General features: G+C 51.9%; 1 protein-coding gene and 1 long non-coding RNA gene across 6 annotated transcripts in view; one reads left to right on the top strand and one right to left on the bottom strand.

The window, feature by feature from the left end:
- Window positions 1-236: 236 nt before the first annotated feature.
- SNAPC4 (small nuclear RNA activating complex polypeptide 4) overlaps window positions 237-20347 on the bottom strand; it is a 40318-nt gene continuing 20207 nt past the window's right edge. For 4 of the 5 annotated variants that reach the window (XM_029063077.2, XM_029063080.2, XM_029063079.2 and 1 more), the window contains 14 exons: window positions 19295-19401; window positions 19085-19179; window positions 17870-17964; window positions 16708-16793; window positions 15281-15751; window positions 12168-12260; window positions 11719-11980; window positions 8724-8788; window positions 8441-8548; window positions 8287-8367; window positions 8012-8039; window positions 5295-7399; window positions 1391-1527; window positions 237-795 (listed from right to left, as the gene is read on the bottom strand). In XM_029063077.2, coding sequence (XP_028918910.1) covers window positions 1405-1527; window positions 5295-7399; window positions 8012-8039; window positions 8287-8367; window positions 8441-8548; window positions 8724-8788; window positions 11719-11980; window positions 12168-12260; window positions 15281-15751; window positions 16708-16793; window positions 17870-17964; window positions 19085-19179; window positions 19295-19401 — 3719 coding nt within the window. In that variant the 3' untranslated portion in view covers window positions 237-795; window positions 1391-1404. The remainder of the gene's footprint in view (window positions 796-1390; window positions 1528-5294; window positions 7400-8011; window positions 8040-8286; window positions 8368-8440; window positions 8549-8723; window positions 8789-11718; window positions 11981-12167; window positions 12261-15280; window positions 15752-16707; window positions 16794-17869; window positions 17965-19084; window positions 19180-19294; window positions 19402-20347) is intronic. The other variant, XM_029063081.2, reaches the window with a different exon arrangement.
- LOC120638330 lies at window positions 19369-20042 on the top strand. The gene is made up of 2 exons (XR_005659936.1): window positions 19369-19451; window positions 19785-20042. It is a non-coding gene; the product is annotated as an uncharacterized LOC120638330 (long non-coding RNA).

The raw sequence follows: 20347 nt of genomic DNA, 5'->3' as shown, positions 1-20347 counted from the left end.
TCTCTTATGCTCCCTCCTTCTCCACCTACAGCAGACAAGGCTTTGGGGAGCAGGGAGCAGATCACCTAGGGGGAGCCCCAATTCATGCCTTTCTGGTTCCTGAGGGGCCAGAAAGGAGGCAGGTGGAACCAGAGCTACTGGAAGTGCTCGGCACTAGAGGACCTCCACCTTGGTCCCGTCAGGGCCTTCGTTTGGCCCAGAAGAGGTAAAGAACGATGCACAACAGCACCCATAGAGCCAGAGTTCCTGGAGCCTGGGTTTTGCTTTTAATGAGAAAAATAAAACACCTATCTTTAACAAATATTCAGACTCCTCGTAATGGTACAAAATAGCCTCATAGTTACACAGTGTTCCCGTTTTCAAGTCGACGTATGAAATATACTCCACACTGCTGTAACCAAGCTGACCCAGAACCCCAGCTCTGGGTTCTGATCAAAGAATTGTCAGAATGTAAAAATATAAATAAATTCCAGACAACAAAAATAAATAGTATTAAACTTCTCTCCCCACCCCGGCCCCCTTTGGCTTCACCGCCACGGTGCTTAACGTCGGGTTCCAGCGAGAGGGCAGCAGCATTAACCTTACAGAGAAGAGCTGAGTTTCCAGTTTCCAGTGACTGGAGAGGGAGGGCTGGCGTGAGAATCAAACTCCATCAGGGTGATTCGTTAAATCGTGACCAGGTGGGTGCTCCAAAGGCTTGTTCGGTTCTCGGCTTATTTTCTGTGGGGTCAGCAGCCTTTGGAGTCGAGGGGCTGCCCTCCTCCGTTCCACAAGCAGGCTTCGATGAGAGGATTCCTGAAACACAAGAACGCTCGGCTGGACCCTCCCTGGTCTATCACTCGCCCCGGGGAAAGTTTAAAGTGATGTGGGCAGCAGTTCTGAAGAGCCTTGTACAGGACGAGATGGAGGAAGTGGACAAACTCCAAGGGCCTGAGTGTAACATTTACCTGTTGGGAGACCTCGGTCAGCCCACTCACTAAACTCAGTGGCCCTGGGGATTCTAAATGGATGCGGGACGGCTCTCTAGGCCCGGGTGGAATCGGACGAGACGGTGAGTTCTCTGGATGGGGACTGAGCGAGAGCTGTCAAATCCTCTCCTCCCACTAACTCTCCTACCACAGTTTACAACAGGGGGCGAGGGCTTCATCTCGGTCCCCAGGAGATCCATTAGGGTCTCCTCAGGGTCAGTCATCGGGAAGACGACGAAGATGACACGAAGATGAAGATGAAGACAGCTAACTGGCTCTCCATCCTCACGGTAGGGCAGGAAACGGAGGCCGGGCATTTCAGATGGCTCCCCGGAGCACCGGTCACGTTCTGGTCCCCGCCCCCCAGGGGCTCCTCCATTCCTCTTTTTCGCCGCTGTAACCTCACTCCCCGACCAACTCACCCCAAGCCTTCCTTTCACTTCAGTTTTCTTCGCTTCCTGGAACGGACACGCTTCCTCGTCTGCACCCCCTCCAAGTCATCCATTTCATCAGAGCGGCCGGGGGTGGGCTGCGGTCCTTGGCCTTCGGCTTCAGTTATCTACGACCACACGCGGGGGAAGGAGAAAAGAAGCCGGTGACCAGATGGCCCACAGCTACAAGGGAAATGTAGGAGGTGGAGATTTTCACAAGATGGCTGCTCTCGCCAAGTAATAGCCTCCTACCTGCCTGGCCCAGTACACCCTGTCCCAATCTTTTTCTCTGTCTTGTAGAGGAGAACTAACTGTACCAGGAGAAGTGCCCTGAGGAATTAAACTCAGACTTATAACATCATCGCCTGCAGAATGCCAATCCGTGAGATGACTCTAGTAGGCTCGGGGAGGAAGCGGAGGGCAGTGGGAGTGGCAGGATTCCAGGAAAAAGCCACCACTTCGCTCACACCCCATCACCGCCCCTGGGTCGCCTCCAGGCAGAGCTTGGGATGGGCTAGCAATCTGTCTCTGCCCGTGCCCAACTCCAGATCGCCTGTGGTGAGGGCGGAGAGGCCGCCGCCCCACCGAGTTGGCCAGACCCGAGACTCTTCGCTGAGGCCAATGGGCAACTCCCTGAATGGGCGGGCAGAGTTTCAGGCTAATTCCAGTCTGACCCCACTCGGGCCTCCAGGGGAGACGATTGGCAGCCGCTGCTCCATGGGTGAGCCAAGCAACAAGAAACACACCAGGGGAAGATCTTAGGGGGAGGGGCAGAGACATGGTGATTCCCCATTCTTGCTGCGGAACCTCAGTTTAGGGTGGGTCTAAACCGGCAATCTTAACCTCCATTCCTCACTAAATCAGTCAATTGAAGGAGTTTGGTTACAGGGGTCAAAGAGCACCGAATCTCAATTGAATGATCGCAGCAGCCTCTTGGCTGATCTCCCTGCCTCCTATCTCTCCCCATTTGTCCTTACTTCACTCTGCTCCCTGGATCACCTTTTCTTAAAAACTGTTCAGTTCACATCTCCCCACTCCTCAAAACCCTCCAGTGGATACCCAACCACCTCCGCATCCAACAAAAACTTCTTACCATTGGTTTTAAGTCACCTTGCTCCTTATCCTATTTTGTTGATTTTCTACAACCCAGCCTGCACCCTTCACTTGTCTAATGCCAACCTAATCACTGAATCTCCATCCCGTTTATCTTGCCACCAGCTTCTTGCCCAAGTCCTCCCTCCGGCCTGAAACGCCTTCCCCCCCATCTGACAGACTATCATTCTCCCCACCTTCAAAGCCTTATTAAATTCACATCTCCTCCCTGAGCCCTTCCCAAACTAAGCCTTCATTTCCACTACTCTCTCTCTCCTTTGAACTGTTCACTTGGTTCACTTGGTTCACTTGGACCTGAACCATTTAAGCATCTGAAAGTCACCTTACCCTCAGCCCCTCAGCATTCATGTACATATCTGTGATTTATTTCATTATTTATCCCCCACTCTAGATTGTAAACCTCTTGTGGGCAGGGATTATGTCTACCAACCCTGTTGCACTGTACTCTACCAAACAGTGCAGTGATCTGCATACAGTAAGCGCTCAATAAATATTGATGGACTGATTTCTGGACACAGCCAGTACTCAACAGTTAGTTGGTCCACCGTTTCTAAGTATCTCAGGGTGGCCTACCCTTAACAAGAGGCAGGATCAGCCCCTCAATGCCAAAAAGTTTGGGAGCTCTGCAGACGCACACACTGGTGTGCGAACTACTTCACACCCTCCCCACATCCTGAAAACCTCAAAAGGCGGCCTCTCACTTCCCTGAACCCCTACCCGCAGAGGAGACAGAAGCAGCAGAGCCCTCCTGGTGCCGTGACACCCTCTGGGTACTGTTACACAGCCCGTTACAACAGGAAATGTACCCCAGGGGCCCCTTCGGCTTGGCCCCATGGGGAAGAGGCCAAAGGACGGGGAATTGCTGGGGAGAGTCTTTGGGGAAGTGCCTTTGATGAGAAGCAACGTGGCCTGGTGGACGGAGTACAAGCCTCGAAGCCAGAAGGCTCTGGGTTCTAATCCCAGTTGGCCACTTGTCTCGTGTGTGACCTTGGGCAAATCTCTCACTTACCTCATCTGTAAAAATGGGGATTAACACTGTGAGCACCATGTGGGACATGGACTGATTCCAACCTACTTAGTTTGTATCTACCCCAGCAGTTGGTAGATAGCAAGTGCTTAACAAATACCATAAAGGGGAAAAAAAAAAAACAAAAAGAAACCTCCCACCACGGAGATGGAAGCCAGAAAGCTGGTTTAAGCTCAAGATGAAAACGATCACTGTAAAATGTTTCCCAGATAACTACTTGATGTGTGTTTAAACAAGTGGACCTTTGGTTCTTTACTGAGACAGACAATGTACTGTTCGGTCTTCCTGAAACTTCCTGTTTTTCCTCCCTTAATAATAATAATAATAAAAATGTTATTTGTTAAGCACGTACTATGTGCCAAGCATTAATGCGGTGCCCTCTGGTCTTGATCTTTTATTGCTCTCTCCATCTCTTGTCAGTAGAATGGATCAATGGAACTTACTGAGCACTTACTGTGTGCAGAGCACTGTACTAAGTGCTTGGAAGAGCACGGTACAGTTGGTAGACACGTTACCTGCCCACACCGAGCTTACAGGCTAGAGGGGGAGGCCCTTGTCCTTCTGTAAGTGTGTGCCGGCGTCTATCCGTAGGCGATTTGGGGGTGGTTTACTGGTGTGTGTGGGGGTACACAGTAAACCCTGTAAACCCAGTAAACAGTGTGCAGGTGTGCGTGCACACACTTCCTACTCTTCCCTACCTCTAGATAGAGACCTGTCTGCCGCAGGATGGGAATGAGGTCCGGAGGTTTTAGGTTCGGGGTTCGACCCCAAGGACAGACTAGTCAGGGATCAGAACAGAACCGGATGGAGAGGCAGCCCTCGCCACCAACTCTCGGGCTTGCTAGGGCTGGTCTGCCACCGCAGGACAACCAGCCACCACCCCCAAACCTGCTTACAATTTTGCGGGCACTGATAGGCACCTTCCGCCTGACCGGAGTTTCCCCGGTCGAGCATGAACGCGCCAGTGGGATGATGGAAAAACTAAATCTGAGGCTGCAAAACACCAACCGACTAACCCTCCGACCCACTCCCAGAAGCTGGAAAGGAGCAATTTCACTTGGTGCCTCTGGAACCACTGAGCTGCCACCTGGAGCACTGGGTAGGATTTGGGAATTGCCTTATAATAGTATTTGTTAAGTGTTTTCTATGTGTTAAGCACTGTGCTGAGTGTCAGTGAACACACAAGATACACGGATGGGCCAGAGTCGTGTGAGGGCCCCGCAGTTTAAGGGGGAGGGTCAACAGATATTTAATCCCCATTTAAATGAAGAAACCGAGCCCCATGGAAATGAAGTGACTTGCCCAAGGTCACATCTCTCAAGGAACTGGCATGGAAACACAGCCAGAAGGCAGGGCTTGGGGGAAAAGAAACAAGGAAGCGGGATGCTCTGTATATGGCATCTACTGGAGAGGGAAGGAAGAGGGAAAGCTTTATTTTACCCTTGGAGGTCACAGTCCCTCCTGGAAAGAAGAGTGTTTGCCAGTATTTACTAACCACTTACAGTATGCACAACACTGTACTATACGCTGGGACAGAATACATCAGTGGGAATTGGCTCCTCGAGGAGTTGGAGATATATGAATACCAGTCCTCCTCTGGCTCAGGCCAGCCTGCCGGTTGGTGCCAGCTGGACCCCAGGGGAGCGGCTCGGGGGCTCGTTGGCTTTCCTTCGGCTTCCCACATGGCCTGCCGAGGGTTCCCAGCTCCACCCACTTCTCCCAGCCCTGGCCCACAGCTCCCACTCTGCACTGTACCTGGCCAGAGGTTGCAGCTTCCGGGCCGGGCTGGGCTTCCCCGGGCGGGTGATCCTCTTCGCCACTCTCCTCATCCGTCAGGTCCTTCTCCTCTTCTTCGCCGTCGTCCTCGTCCTCTTCCTCACTCTCTTCTGGTCTCCTAGAGAGGGTGGTGGGAACCCCCGGGGGCGGAAGGGTGGCCAGAAAAGCCGGAAGGGTGAACGCTGCTAAAAACCTGGCTTTCAGGAGGAGATAGGCCGGGTTGTCTTTTAACCGCTCCCGTACCAGAGCCCGAATGGCCTCCAGACCTTCGGGAGACAACTCGCTTCCCGCGGGGCCTCCGTCGCCGGCCACGAGGCTCGCTGCGCTCCGTTCCAGGTTCTTCTTCTCCCGCAGGAGTCCCGACAGGGTCTTCAAGTTGTACACGGAAGGCGGCAGGTAAGGCAGGTTGTTTTTCAGCGGCGGCACGTGGACTCCCCGCTTCCCCTTCATCCACTCCCTGACCACCGCCTCCTCCTCCAGCGAGATGAGGGTCAGGTCCAGCTTGTTCTTATCGGGAGCCACGGGCCCCGGAGGCCGGTCGCCTCCTGGAGGAGGGTGGCCTCTGGGGGGAGGGTCGGCCGGGGCTGGGTGCCCGCCCGGGGAAGGGGTCGCCTCTGGGCGAGGCGCGATAGGTCGATCCTTCCCGACCCGTGCGGGGAGGGGAGCGGTAGTTGGAGCCGAGTTTCCGGAAGCACCGGTCCGGTCCGGACATCTGCCCACCTGCGTGGCCGGCAGGTCTTTTGGCATGTGGCTCTGACTGCTGGGGGCCTCACCCTCCCCGGAAGATGGACTTTTGGTGGCCGAGGCAGGGAGTCCATGGGAGCCGAGGGGCTCGGCCCTCTGACCGCCGTTGGGGTTTTGGGACTGGGGTGACGGTGTTGGCTGTGGGGGCTGTGACTTCTCTGCTGCGCTCACCTCTTCGGGTGAACGAGAAACCTCTCGGTCAGGAGGAGCGGCAGAGGGGAGAGAGGCCGAATGGCTCAACTCCACAGTCGGGGGAGCCGGCTCTCCTGCTACTCTATGACTGGAAAGAGAAGACCCCGGGGCCACCGCTGTGTTGGTTCCAGGGGCACCTGAACTGGTGACAGCCAGGGGAGTGGTAGCCGGGGGGAGGAGCAGCCTCAGGGTAGGCCCCCCAGGTGGAACAAGAGTGGTCCCCACAGGCCCCTGGCAGTTGGCAGCTCCCAGATCCCCGACAGTCTTGCTCGGGCCGTGCAGGCCCACAAACGCCTGCACAGACATGGGGACCAGCCCTTGTGGCGTGACCACCCAGGTGAAGGGCAGGATTTCGCTGGGGCCACCTTGAGGACCACTGGGGCGGACTGCCAAGGCAGGCAAGAGTCTAGGTTGCTGGAAGCGGACCGGGGCCGGTGGGAGGAGAGGCGATGCCTCGGGCGGACCCTGCTTCCCCCCACTGGGGGCACCCCGAGCAAGCGTGAAGCCTCCGGGGGCCGAGATGGCAAGGAGCTGCCCTGGCCCAGGACTGGGGTTTGGCGGCACCCCGGGCTGCGGGCTTCCGCCATCCTGGACTCGGCCTCGCCCATCCCCCGGAGGGGGAATGACCACAGTTAGTGGGGCAGAGCTCTTCCCTTCTTCTTTCGCCTTTGGGTCTTCTGTGACTCCAACTGCCCGTGAGGCCTCTGAACTGACCTGGCCAGAGCTGTTCTCGGAGGCCACGGCGAGAGTCCCAGAGGCCAGGGCCCGAAGGGATGCTGAGGATATGGGGGTGGAGGTCGGGGAGGGGGCAGGTGGTTTCACGGGAGGGCCCGCTTGCGCCAGCGTGGCGGTGGCTGGTCCGGAGGGGATAACCGGCTGCAGAGGGTGCCGGAGGAGCACGGGTTGGGAGACCAGCACCTGGGGGGCCAGGATCACAGGGTTCGGCATGGTGGCCTTGGACTCCCTCAGACGCTTCTCTCTCAGCAGCTGGGAAACAGTCTTGGGCTTCGGCCTCTGGGGCTGGGGAGCGGACGGAGCCCCTGCCTGGGCGGTAACCTTGCCGTCCCTCGCCAGCTGGCCGTCTTCCACCCTTGGGGCACTGCGTCTTCTCGAGTTTCCCTTGGCCGGGTCCTTCTGAGGTTGGCACCCTGGAAAAAATGAGAGTAGCATGCAGTAAAAGCCCGAGGGACCTCTGCCTATCAACCCCACCCCCATCCCCAGGATCCAAGTATCCCAGGTAACCCCCAGCCATGGGGGGGGTTTCCCAGTTGGTTTTGCCACAGACAGTCATGCCCTCCGCAGGAGCTTAATGAACTCAGCCAGAGCAGCAGTATTAAGGCAATAATTCACCTGAATCTGCCTCCAGAACCAGAATCCCCCTGAGTCCTTACTGCTCAGCTGAAGGGGACAGACTCAAAACCGTTCCCCCCTCTTTTCTGGGAGAGTGACACCGTGACACCTTTCCGCTAACTCCAGGCTAGATGTGGCAGCAACTGACACCGGTCTTCTGGAGCTAACTCCTAAACTTTTCCCATCCCAAAGCACCGAGAGGTGTTGAAGCCAGGGAGTCAGAATCCGCATCCTGCTCAGTGACCCAAGAAAATCTCTACAGAGACAGGCCAGAGGGCACAGGGACTAAAATTCCCAGAAAATCAGGCAAGGGCATCTTGTCTTCCGAGCAAAGTCGGAGTGAGGTGTCCAGAAATGCCCAGGTGGGATGGAAATGACCTCAAAGAAAATAAGTGGAATGGCTTGGATACCTGAAGTGTCCTGGGAACTGCAGGATGCCTAGAAAAACAGGAAACATCGGAATCATCATCTTGCGGGGGGGGAGGGAGGGAGCATAATTCTGACTGAAGGTAGCAAGAAACCCGATGGGGTAGGGAATCTGACATTCCAGATACTTCCCCCTTTTTTAGGGGAGGTGGGGCCTGCTCATGGAGAAAGCCAAGCTCATCCCTGCAGAACAGATGCCCGGAAAAATTCCCTCAAGTTCCCGAATGTCCGGCAGAGCCCGGCGATACCACGGCTTTACCTCCGTGATGGTTCCAACTCCCCCGCGGGGCAGGTAGCTACCGTTCCTGAGGTCTGGGGTGGCCTGCCCGTCTCTCCCCACCTATGAATTCCCAGAGATGAGAGGCCTGGAAGTAGTCAACCCACCCAAGTTCCCAATCCCAGGGAGCAAGTACCTGCCGGAGCTGTTCTGGATTTCCAGGTTCCACTTGGACCACCTCCACCTGGTTTGCTTTCCTCTCTTGGATCACCTTCATGCAGCCGTCGGCATCTATCTGGAACAGCTGAAGGGGGTTGGGGCTCAGGTTGAGGTCAGTGGCCCACGCCTCCCTACAGCTTCCCCACCTGCAATCATTGCCATCATGCTTGATTGGAACCCAGCTCCCTCCCTGGGCCTGAGGGACTTTCCTAAGTGTTCACCTTGAAGGCTCAGAGAGAGGCTCTCTTTACCCCACTTACCTGGATAAACAGGGTAAACATCGGGGTGCTCGTCAGCAGCACTGTCTGCAGTGGCCTCTTTTTGACTGCATTTGGGAGGCAAAATAGGCCAACGTGAAAAGTGACTTCATTCATGAGACATCTCCTGGGGCCCAGACCAGGCGGGAGGGAGCTTGCGTGGGCAGCAGCCCGCGAAGCCACACAGGATCCTGGCATCTGCTCGGAAGCAGGAAATGAGCTCTGCTGTCGCTTCCTCCCCCAACCCCAGCACCAACTAACGATCTTGGATCCAATCACACAGAGAAGCAGGATGGAAGGGAAGGCGGAGCTGTCTTACGTTTGAAACTTCTGTTGATGTCACTCTTCACCCCCACAGAATGTGAGACTATAAATAATGCCACCCTGAAGGAAACAATGCCTCCAACGGGACACCAAAGGACGCTTGAGAGGGCGGGGGTGACTCTTCCTTCACTTCCATTCTCCAACCCTACTAATGACCCTACTAATATTCTTAACTTTACTTACTAGAAACCCTACTGTCCATGCTCTTCTCAAGTCATCTAACACAAACCATTTTTACCTTCATCAAGCCATCACGGACCAGTTATCTCCAATTCTAAACACTGCAAGCTCAATAATCTCCTCTGGGCTAATTTATGAGCTTGTTGTGATTCTTTATCAGATGACCCCGTGTGACCTGAGCTGAACCAAATACCAAAAGGACACTATCCCTGCCCTCTGGAAGTTTTGACTCAATTGAAACAAGAATGGTAAATTATTTTTATCTCCTCTTAGGTTGGATTCTTTTAGGGTCCCCCCTGCCTCCCCACAAGCATTTAAAGGATTTTGGAAATCAGTTATGGGGTGTGTGTATTACTGGAAAAATCCACTCTCTACTTACTCTACCAGCCTCAGAAAGAGTTTTCCTTCAGTGAGGTGGCTAAGACAAAGCAATCGGTCAATAAGTCATATTTATTGAGCATTTACTGTATGGAAGGTGCTGTATTAACTGTCAGACTTCCATCTCCTCTTTTCACACCAAAACTTGTATTCAGAAAGGGAGGCTACAGGGTTTCACAAGACTCTCCACTCTCTCTACATCCACACTCTCTCAAGGAGCACAGATGCTCTTGCGGCTTCAACTCCTGCTACTATGAGGACGACTCCTAAAACCGCCTCTCTCGCCCTGACCCTTCACCTGTCCTGCAATCCCAGATTGCAATCAATCAATCAATCGTATTTACTGAGTGCTTACTGTGGAGCTCACCCTCTGCTCTTCCCCTTTCCCCTCCCCTCAGCACTGTGCAAATTTGTATATATTATTACTCTATTTCGTTAATGATGTGTATATATCTATAATTCTATTTATCTTGATGATTATCTATGCCAGACCACTTGTTTTGTTCCGTTTTGCTTTGCCGTCTGCCTCCCCCGTTTAGACTGTGGGCCCGTTATTGGGCAGGGATTGTCTCTGTTGCTGAATTGTACAATCCAAGTGCTTAGTACAGTGCTCTGCACATAGTAAGTGGTAATAAATACTACTGAATGAATGAATGAGTAGAGCACTGTTCTAAGTGCTTGGGAGAATACAATATTTCAGAGTTGGTAGTTATATTTCCAGCCCACAAGGAGCTCATAGTTTAGAGGGACGATAATAATGGAATTAAGTGCTTACTATGTGCCAAGAACTGGGGTGGATGCAAGATAATCAGGTTGATCAGTTGCTGTCCCACATAAGGTTCACAGAGGGAGAGAAAACAGGTACCAAAACCCCACGTTAAAGATGAGGAAACTAAGGGCACAGAGAAGTGAAGTGACTTGCCCAAGATCACACGGCAGGCTGGTCCTCTGACTCCCAGGCCTGTGCTCTTTCCATCAGGCCATGCTGCATCTCCTTGTGCCTTCGGGATATCTACTCTTGGGTGTTTCTCCAGACCATCACACTCAACACGTCTAAAACCAAACTACTTTTCTATCCTCCTAAATTTACTCCTCCGAATTTGCCTAACTCTGTCAGTAACACCATCACCCCCTTCCCAGAAGCCTGCAACCTCAGTGCCATTCTTGACTCCTCACTCTCCTTCAATCCTCACATTCAATCTCCCAATTAGAAGAACATCTAGGGCATTAAGTAAGCTCTGGAGAGTTGCAAAGTTATGAAATTGGACACGGTCCCTGACCCACCCTGGGGTCGTATTCTCTCATCCTCATTTCACAGATGAAGAACCCGAGGCCCAGAGATATTAAGATGAGAGATGATGAGAAGCAGTTTTGCCTAGGGGACAGAGGACAGGCCTGGGAGTAAGAAAGACCTGGGTCCTAATCCTGACTCTGAGATTCATCTGCTGTGGGATTATGGGCAAGTCACTTGACATCTCCATGTCAGTTACCTCATCTGTAAAATGGGGATTGAGACTGTGAGCCCCATGTGGAACACAGACTGTGTCCAACCTGATTACCTTATATGTACCTCAGCGCTTAGTACAGTGCCTGGAACATCGTATGGTCTTCATACCATAAAAAAGAGACCTGCCCAAGGTCACAGAGCGGGCCAGTGGAAGAGTAGGGACTCAAATCCTGGTTGCCTGACATCTATTTCCAACCACTAGACAACCTGACCTGCTGCGAAATTCTTCTTACACATTCAACTCTTTCTCTTCACCCACATAGGTCCTGGTCCATTGGCGAAGAACCCCTTCCTTCCCCAAATCCGATAGGCCACAGCCCTCCCGAAAACCCACCTCCTCCAACATGCCTTCCCTGATGAATTCCCAGCATCCTAAATCAGCCATCTTGTGCGCTTATCTACTTACTTATCCCCATTCTCGGCATTTGTGTACATTCAAGCATTTATGCTGATTACTCTGTTGGCGACTCTTTTTATGTCTGTCTTTTGCATTAGTGTGTAAGTTCCTTGTGGGCAGGCAACGTGTTATTTGCTTGCTTTCTATTTCCCAAACGCTTAACAAGTACTATTATTATTATTATAGTTACTACTACTTCTCCCAGCCCGTACCTTTTGTCTGCAGGACCAGACCTTTCCTGGAGTTCTGGAAACGAGGGAGTGTCACATTGCCCACCCAGGGGGTGACCGCCAACAGGAGCCTACGGTCCAGGTTACTCCTCCGGATGTTCCTCCGCAAGCCAACCTTGAGTCGCTGCAGCCTCTTCTCCACTGTGTTTTCCCACACCTGCAGGACCTGATCTCCGGACATGCCGGCAGAAACTTGAGGCATCACAGAGCTGGTGGGGAGGCGGGGCTTCTTCAGCTTCTCCTGCTGTATGGGGAGGAAGGGTGGTCTGAGATTCCCGTGGGCCCACCTGCCCTGGGAACCCGCCCACCTGCCTCCAACCTGATTAGCTTGTACATTGCTTAGTACCTTCCCTGGCACGTAGTAAGCACTTTACAAATACCAATTTACAAAAGAAAATACTGGAAAAGCCACACATACCACCCTCACTTACCAACTTGCGACGCAGAATGTACGTATTACTTCTCAGGACCTTCTTCACTTCATCGGGCGTGAGTTTCAACACTTGCTTTCCGCTTCCTGGGTCCTGGGTGAAAGGAGAATGAGCAAGTGAAAAAAGGATGTGAAAAGTAGTCGTGCGACTCGAGCTCTTGGGATGTATTAACCTGGCCCTCCCTGGGTTGTCTAACACGGTTTTAAACAGGGTGGGATGGGATGAAAACCTACCCAAATCTGCCCGCAGGCACGGAGTCGATGAGTCAGCCAGAGAGTGCCTGGCTCTCCCGAAGAAACCGTCGATCTCAGAGGTGTGCCAAGAACAGTGGGATCCATAAAAAGATCGCCAAATGACTGACCTCTGACCTGTGTCTGCCCAGACCTAGTGTAGTGGATCATGAAGCAATTCTCTGGTGAAGCTGCTCCCCAGGGCCAGCCCAATGACACTGCAGCCCGTGTGGATTTTATCCACGCTCCAGATCCCGACGGTCGATCCGCTATAATTCTCAGACTGGGCAGCTCGATCATGGAATTCAGAAGATTGCTCTGGTCCGGGCTAGGTGATGCTCGGTACCCCAACCGCCCTGAGCACCCTGCCAAGCCCAGGGCAGCCGAGTCACCCTACTTATTCCCAGTTGGCACAGGAACCTGCTCTGTTGAAATGAGGAGGAAATGGAAAATCCTCCACTTTCCAAACCGAATGGATGCATTTTATGGCCACAGTGAGAGTTTTTTGCCCAGAATCTTCCAAAAAGTGTATTACATTAGAGAAGCAGTGTGGCCTAGTGGAAAGAAAATGGGCCTGGGAATCAGTGGACCTGGGTTCTAATCCCTGCAGCATGGCCTAGTGGATAGAGCAAGAGCCTGGGAGTCAGAAGGACCTGGGGTCTAAACCCGGCAACACTTTGTCTGCTCTGTGACCTCAGGCCAGTCACTTCACTTATCTGTGCCTCAGTCACCTCATCTGTAAAATGGGGATAAAGACTGTGAGCTCTATGTGGGACAGGGACTGTGTCCAACCTGGTTAGCTTGCATCTACCCCAGCCCTTAGTATGGTGCCTGGTACATAGTGAACATTAAACAAATAACAAGAAACAAAACAAAAAACCCCCACAATTGCTTGCTGTGTGACCTTGGGCAAGTCAATTCACTTCTCTGAGCCTCAGTTTCTCAACTAAAATGGGGATTAAATCCTACCCCCTTCTACTTGGTGGAACAGGGAATAGGGACTGTGTCCACCTATGATAAGCTTCTACTTACAGTGCTTGATGCATAGTAAACACTTAAATGCAGTAAAAAAAAAAAAGTGGGGAGAGGGAGGTTGGAACTGATGAAAACTTTGATTTTGTAGTGGTAGTAGTCGAATTTAGTGCCTGCTTGGTTTGGTGCATTGTACTAGGCCCAAAGGAAGTCCAGAAACAACAGAGGGACGGATTCTCCTTCCGCATGGTGCTTACACTCTAACCGGGGAGACAGAACAACACACAAAGAGGTCTGGGGTATTAGGCTAGGACATCACTCAGCTGTACCAAGGCTCCCAGCATTCTCAAGCCCAGTCTCCTGCAAGATTCCAGGGTGAGGAGGAAGGAGATGGTGCTGGGAACGGTCTGGTTCTCCCCCCTCATCCCTACCCCATCCAACCTCAGAGCAATGAAGCCCCTGGTAGGACACGGCGCCTGTGTACAGGGCCCTAGAAGCACAACTCCACTGGATTTCTCCCCCCCCCCCCATGGCATTTTTTAAGTGCTTACTACGTACCAGGCCCTGTACTAAGTGCTGGGATAGATACAAATTAATCAGGTTGGACACAGTCCATGTACCTCATGAGGCTCACAGACTTGATTCTCATTTTACAGATGAAGTAACTGAGGCTCAGAGAAGTTAGTGACTTACCCAAGCTCACAGAGCAGACAAGTGGTGGAACTGCATTAGAACCCAGCTCCTCTGACTCCCAGACCCAAGCTCTTTCCTCTAGGCTTCTCATGCTTCCCTCTTGCTATAAGATAAAGGAAAAATGAAGAAGGCAGAACTGGTTTAGAATGGTGAGAAGAAGCCCCATTGCCAAAGCCCTTCTGCCTTTTCCCCTGACAGGCTATCATCATTTGTATCATTTGGGGCTCCCAGTTTTACTCCCCATTTTACAGATGAGGTAACTGAGGCACAGAGAAGTGAAGCGACTTGCCCAAGGTCACACAGCAGACAAGTAGGGGAGCTGGGATTATTATTAATAATAACCATGACATCTGTTAAGTGCTTACTACATGCCAGGGACTGTACTAACTGCAAGAGTAGATAAAAGCCAACCAGTTCTGACACAGTCCCTGTCCCACATGGGGCTCACGGTCTTTTACAGATGAAGTCCATTTTACAGATGAAGTAATTGGGGCACAAAGAAGAGGAATGGCTTGACCAAGGTCCCATAGCAGATGAATGGAAGAGCTGGGATTAGACCCCAGATCCTTCTGACTCCGAGGCCTGTGCTCTACCTACTAGGCTACACTGCTTTTCACCGATCAACTGATGATAAACATTATTACTACTGGCTGCCCTCCCCATCTATTTCTTTCACTCTCCCCAAATCACTAGGGACCTGAATTGGGGGTGGGGAAGTTGGGATCGGGAGCCCTTATGAGAAGCAGCATAGCATAGCGGATAGAGCAAGGGGCCTGAGAGTCAGAAGGTCATGGGTTCTACTCCAGGCTCCACCACATGTCTACTGTTTGACCTAGGGCAAGTCATTTCACTACTCTGTGCCTCAGTCACCTCATTTGTAAAATGAGGATTGAGATCGTGAGCCTCGGGTGGGACAGGGAATGTATCCAACTTGATTTGCTTGTATCCTCCCCAGTGTTTAGGACGGTGCCTGACGCATATGGAGCTCTTAACAAATACCACAATTATTATTATTAAAGCTGGATGCCGGACATGGTCCTCCTGATGTTCGCTTCTTTCTAAAAGCCCAGGATTGCTGGACGCCAACCAATAATCAACGTTTATACTGGACGACAGGTTCAGCTACGGGCTCGACTCGAAGCCCATGCCCCAACAAGTTGTTCCCTGGACAAAGGGACCGGGCGCATCTCTGAGGGGAGAGCCAGAGTGATGGCGTACCTCTTTCTCCAAGGGCTCTGGATTCTCTAGGGGCTCTGGATTTCCTTGGGGCTCCGGATTCTCCAGGGGGATGTCTGTTGAACGGGCACACGGAAAGCCCTTCGGGGTGGCACTGACGTCCATGGAGGCACCCTGGCCCCGGGGCTGCCCCTCGCCAGCATCCCCGGTTGGGCCCGGAGTCGCCCCACCGCTGCCCGACCCCATCGTGCGGGCCCTGGGCCGCGGGGTTTGAATGGTGACGGCCCCTCTCGGCGTGGCCCGGGGCTCCCCGGAGGGGATCCATAGGTCTATATTGGGCACGGTGTAGCTCGGCACCGCCGGCTCCTTCTCTTGGTCTGACTTCTTCTCCTCCTCCTCCTCCGAGTTGTCCGTGAACTCGATCTCAGACTCCTCAGAGCTGCTGGGGACATGCTGGCCCCCCCTGGGCCCCCGCCGAGATTTCCGCTGTCGTTTCCTGTTCCTCTGCTTCTTCTGGGAGAGGAGAAGTCTCTTAGTCCCAGACTGAGCCCCCTTCTTCCTCTGCTCCCCCTCCCCTCCCCATTGCCCCGACTCACTCCCTTTGCTCTACCACCCCCACCCCACAAATGTATATATGTACATATTTATAATTATTACTCTATTTCTATTAATGATGTACATACATCTATAATTCTTTTTATTTATAATGACGCTACCGATGCCTGTTTACTTTTTTCTGATGTCTGTCTTCCCCCTTCTAGACTGGGAACCCATTGCGGGCAGGGACTGTCTCCATTTGTTGCTGAATTATACTTCCCAAGAGCTTAGTACAGTGCTCTGCACACAGTAAGCACTTAATAAACACTACTGAATGAATGAGAAAAGAGTGGGCCGTTTGGGGGGGCAGGGTGCAGCCTCCACAACACTATCAACCTTTCTGCCCTAGCTTCCTCTAGGCGTAAGGTTGTTGTGGGTGGAGAATGTGTCTGTTATATTGTTGTACTACTCTTTCCCAAGCATTTAGACCGATGCTCTGCACACAGTAAGTGCTCAGTAAATACGATCGATTGACTCCTCTGGAAGTGTCAATCAGAGTCCTTACTCCCAAAGGCCAAAATCACACAAAGGGAGACACCTCCCGAGGGGTCAGGGGGATGCCCGGGATCCTCAAAGCAGACGGCTCCCGATACCTCAACATGTGGCCCACTGCTGGGCTCGGAAACCTCCAGCTCTTTGGGTTACGCTCAAGTCCCTGCTTGAAGTCATGGGTAGAGAGGCTTTCCTCCAAAAGCTAACCATTTGGAACGGTTTCTCCGGAGGGAAAAAGTGCCGGCCGGGGACCAGGAACCCCAACTATCCCCCTCCTTGAAGAGCCTCTGGGGGGCCCAGAGCGGATGCGGATGCGAGGTCGGGACTGGTCAATGGCCAAGTCCTAGTCCTCTCTGTTCACGGACAAAATGGATGGATACCTTGTCCCCTATCATTATCTTCCACTTGCTTAGACATTGGGAGCCCGTACGCTGAGGCAGCTCCGCAGCTATTTTCGTCCAGTGACCTACAAGGAGACGGGAAACTGGACTCACTTCACAGCCAAAAGAAAGCGGTCCCACAAACTGTGCCAGACACTCAGCTTCTAGAGATCTGACGGCTTCTAGAGGCCAGTCTGCAGAAGTTTTCTGGGCCCGAGAGGCCCTAGATTTTTAGAAAGAAGCAGAAATCAGAGGCTTCAGATTGACTCTTAACAAGCTGCCCAATGTCATTCAATAACAATAATGACACCGGTATTTACTATGCACTTTCTCTGGGCCAAAGAACGTGTTAAGCACTGGGGTCGGTACAGACACTCAGCTTTGACACAGTCCCAATCCGGCACGAGGCTCACGGTCTAAGGAGGAGGGTGAATGGGTATTTAATCCCCATTTCACAGATGAGAAACTGAGGCTTCAGTGAAATGACTTGCCCAAGGCCATCACATAGCAGGTGAGTGGTGGAACCCAGGTCCTCCGACTATCAGGCCCGCTGCTCTCTTTTCAGTAGATTTCACTGCCTTCCTTCTGGTACGACATTTTCTCCTTGCACTGCTCTTTCCCTTGAAGAAGCCCCAGTAATTTAAATATGAGCTTTTTAATGTCGGGGAATGCAGGAGCCCAGAAAAAAACCAAAAACCTCAGTTCTCCTGACTCCTTTCCAACCAGAAAGCTGGGCCTTCAACCAGCTTTGCAGGGTTCCTTTTAGGCCCATCTCTGCAGACGAGAGACAACGGTATTTGCTGCAACAGTATTTCATCCCAGAGAATTCCACCGACATCCCAAACTTTCCTAATTATAAGCATAGCTTATGGGCAGAGGAAAGACAGAGGGAATCTGCTCGCTCTGAACTCGTGATCCAAAGCTTATTAGTCGATACTGTAGATCTGCCACATTCAGCCTTTTGATCAGAAAACCAGAACTGTCGAAGGCAAAATATCTTGCTCGTTCCTACACTCCCATTTTCACCAGGGGAAATGCAGCCTTTGCCTGCCATTTGAGCCTGTCCAACACGGTGTCCTTTGAGTTTGTATTGCTGCATTCTTTAGTAAATGAAAAGGCCTTTACCAATCATTAATAGAACTGGAAACAAAGGAGGACTTACCCACGCCATGTTTTTCTACCAACTCAATCAACTTTTCTTCTTCACTTGGACTCCACTTCCCTTTCTTTAAGTTGACATGCAATCTCTTTAGATATCTAAAGGTGAGACAAACAGAAAAAATAGGCATCGCAGCTATTACTACTACTATCGTTACCTGTTGAGCGCTTACCATGTATCAAGCACTACTCTAAGCACTGGGGTAGATACACGCTTATCAGGTTGGACACATTACCCTGTATCTATCCCAGCGCTTAGAACACTGCTCGGCACATAGTAAGCGCTTAGCAAATACCAACATTACTATTCCTGGTCCACGTGAGGCTCGTGGAATTAATCCCCATTGTCCAGATGAGGTAACTGAGGCACGGCGCAGTGAAGCGTCTTGCCCAAGGCCACGCAACGGAAGTGGCGGAGATGGGATTAGAACCCAAGTCCTTCTGACTCCCAGGCCCGTGCTCTATTCACTACACCATTCTGCTTCTCTGTGGTGATGTGGCTATGTGTCTGGAGAACATAGAAAGCTATAATCCCGGCTCCGCCACTTGTCTGCTGCGTGACCATGGGTAAGTCACCTCACTTTTCTGGGCCACAGTTCCCTCCTCTGTAAATCGGGGATTAAGTCTGTGAGCCCCACGTGGGACAGAGAAAGTGTCCCACTCGAATAGCTTATATCTACCCCAATGCTTAGTACGGTGCTTGGTGCACAAATAAATAAATAATCATCATCAAATGACATGGCTCGTCACTGGGAACTGAAAGGGCCAAACTGACTTGCTTGGCCGAGCTGCTGCCGCCCTGGGAATTAGAGGGAGGGGAGGAAGTGGACATATCTGCTTTGGCTCCTTTTGCACTGGTGCCTCTCCCAAGTGAGGGGAGAATAGTATCTGGAGGTAGGCACCCGTCTGAAATCCACTTGAGAGGTGGGGGTTGGAGGAGAGATTGACTGAACTTCCACTTTCTAAAATCCCCTCCTCTTTCTTCATCCCTGAGATCTCCAGCCTCATGGGGCCTCATCCCGGCTTAGACGTTCCCAAACCCAACACCCACCTGGGAAGAGGGCAAAAATCAGCGGGGTTAAAGGTGAGCAGGGTCCAAGCCGAGCTCCGGCCTCCACCACCTCCACACCACCGCCCCTGTCAAATCCTCATCCTCCGTCTCTGGGGACGGATGAATGACAGAGGGCGCGTCTCCCGTCCAGCTTGCTGGGCGACTCACCGATCTCGGCACTGGACATCACTCCTACCTGGCACCTCTTCCCGAATTTTAAACCAGTCACGCTCCCCGTACTTGGCGACGGCTCTCAGTAGCTTCTGCGAAGTGAGCGCACAAAGAGAAATGACGTCACGCGGGCACGTGCCCATGTGGCTTTCGGTTTTTGGGAATGGGAAAGAGATCTGCCCCGGCGAGTGGGGGCGGTGAACTTACAGCATCTTCCTCTGGGGTCCAGAATCCTTTCTTCAGATTGGGATCTAGGCTCTTGGTCCATCGATATATTAGCTGCATTGAATCTCTTCCTTCCATGTAGTACGCAACTAGTCAGAAACAACGGTCGCTTTAAAAGGGCTCTGAAGACCAATCAATGGTATTTATTGAATGCTCACTGTGCACAGAACATTGTATTAAGTGCTTCGGGGAGTACAACACAACAGAACTGGTAGATACGACCGTGTCTCTGGTCTATTTTTACTCATTTACTTTACCAGGACTTTAATCGATTGATCGACAGAATTTACTGAGCACTTACTGTGTACAGACCACTGTACTAAATGCTTGTACAAGTATAATAGAGGTGGTAGATACACGCCTGACCGTAGGGAACTTACAGTCTATGAGAGGAGTTTATAGCCTACAGAGTACACTGCAAAAGTAGAGAATTTATCCAGTGTCATGATTATCAATTTTTATTTTTTTTTAGGGGCCAGATCCACTTGCCTTGCTGCCGTATGCCTGACAACTTTGGGAATACTGGATGAGTATGATTCTCCCAGATCAAATTTGGGATTAAGGCCTGGAGCAAAGGGATTGAGAGACGCCACTGAAATTTCCAGTACAAGACTAGTCTGCAACATTTTGGTCCCTGCCCAGTTTTTGTACCTTTGGCCTGGAACGCCCTCCCTCCGAAAATCTGCTGGACAATTACTCTCCGAGCCGCATCAAAGCCTCCACTTTTTGATGTCCGTTTACTTGTATCTGTGTCTATCCCCCCTCTCTGGACTGTGAGCTTGTTGTGGGCAAGGATCATCACTCTTTATTGTACTGTGCTTTCCCAAGCTCTCAGTACAGTGCTCTGCACACAGTAAGCTTAATGAATACAATGAATGAATGAATACTTCAAGGGACCAAACTTAACATAAGCGTGGCCTGGGGGAAAGAGCACCAGCCTGGGAATCAGAGGATATGGGTTCAAATCCCGGCTCTGTTGCTTGTCTGCTGAGTAACCTTGGGTAAATCACTTGCCTTCTCTGTGACTCAATTCCC

This window comes from Ornithorhynchus anatinus, chromosome 4 (assembly GCF_004115215.2).
Source record: "Ornithorhynchus anatinus isolate Pmale09 chromosome 4, mOrnAna1.pri.v4, whole genome shotgun sequence".
Classification (NCBI taxonomy): Eukaryota; Metazoa; Chordata; class Mammalia; order Monotremata; family Ornithorhynchidae; genus Ornithorhynchus; species Ornithorhynchus anatinus.
This window is presented reverse-complemented; position numbering and strand designations above follow the sequence as displayed.